This window comes from Parus major, chromosome 25LG2, assembly GCF_001522545.3.
Source record: "Parus major isolate Abel chromosome 25LG2, Parus_major1.1, whole genome shotgun sequence".
NCBI classification, from domain to species: Eukaryota; Metazoa; Chordata; class Aves; order Passeriformes; family Paridae; genus Parus; species Parus major.
Genome location: NC_031794.1, coordinates 790,237 through 791,184, shown reverse-complemented (window position 1 = coordinate 791,184; position 948 = coordinate 790,237). Strand labels below are relative to the sequence as shown.

Sequence of the window (948 nt, the reverse complement as noted above, 5' to 3'; positions counted from 1 at the left end):
CCTGCAGGCGCTGCAGCACGTCCAGGCCAGCTGTGACGAGGCTCACAAGATGAAGTGAGTCCTTCCCTCCCCTCTGGGGACCCCAAAACCCCCTGACCCCCTCCTGGGAACCCAAAACCCCCCTCTGGGGACCCCAAAACCCCCTCTGCTCCCGTCCTGGGGACCCCAAACCCCCCTGTGCTCCCTCCCAGGTTCTCGGACCTGTTCTCCCTGGCCGAGGAATACGAGGATTCCTCCAGCAAACCCCCCAAGAGCCGGCGGAAAGCCACGGCTCTCGCCAGCCCCCGCAGCCGCAAGAGCGCCGCGCAGCCCCCCAACAACGAGGAGGAGTCGGCGTCCAGCAGCGCCTCGGTGAGAGCCCCCCCGGACCCCCAGAGCCCCCCCAGAGCCCCCCCAGAGCCCCCCGGAGCCCCGGGGTGGCCCTGGTGACCCCGTCCCTGTCCCTGTCCCCGCAGGAGGAAGAGGACACCAAACCCAAACCGGCCAAGAGGAAAAGGAAAGGCTCCTCGGCCGTGGGCTCGGACAGTGACTGAGGGCTGGGACCCCCCCGAGCCCCCCCCGAGCAAATCCCGGGGGTCAGGGATCACCCCCCCTTTTCACCAGCGCGGGGAGGGGTCGCGGTGTCCCCCCCCAGGACCCCCCCCGTGGGAAGGGGGGACCCCCAGCCCCATTTTCCCACAGAAATGTAAATAAAGGGTGGAACTGAGTCGCTGCTCCAGGATGATTTGGGGAGGGGGAAAGAGCCCCCGCCCCCCCCCGCAGCCCCCCGGGGGTCCTGGGGGGGGTCAGCACCCGAGGCCGGCGGGATCTGGGGGGTCCCTCAGCGTTTCTCAGCGTTTTTAAGGAAAGCAGCAATAAAAACCTTCCTGTTTTTGTAGCGAGCGGCCCCGGTTTGTGTCCCCGTGTCCCCCCCGGTGCGGCCCCGCCGGGACACGCGGCTCCCCCGGG

General features: G+C 68.9%; 1 protein-coding gene across 1 annotated transcript in view; it reads left to right on the top strand.

Moving 5' to 3' along the window:
- The window catches only part of INTS3 (integrator complex subunit 3), a gene marked incomplete at its 5' end in the record, with an annotated part of 18,860 nt that extends 17,982 nt beyond the window's left edge, over window positions 1–878 (top strand). Inside the window, 3 exons of the mRNA XM_033519791.1 lie at window positions 1–54; window positions 192–351; window positions 456–878. Coding sequence (XP_033375682.1) covers window positions 1–54; window positions 192–351; window positions 456–533 — 292 coding nt within the window. The remainder of the gene's footprint in view (window positions 55–191; window positions 352–455) is intronic.
- Between the last annotated feature and the right edge of the window lie 70 nt (window positions 879–948).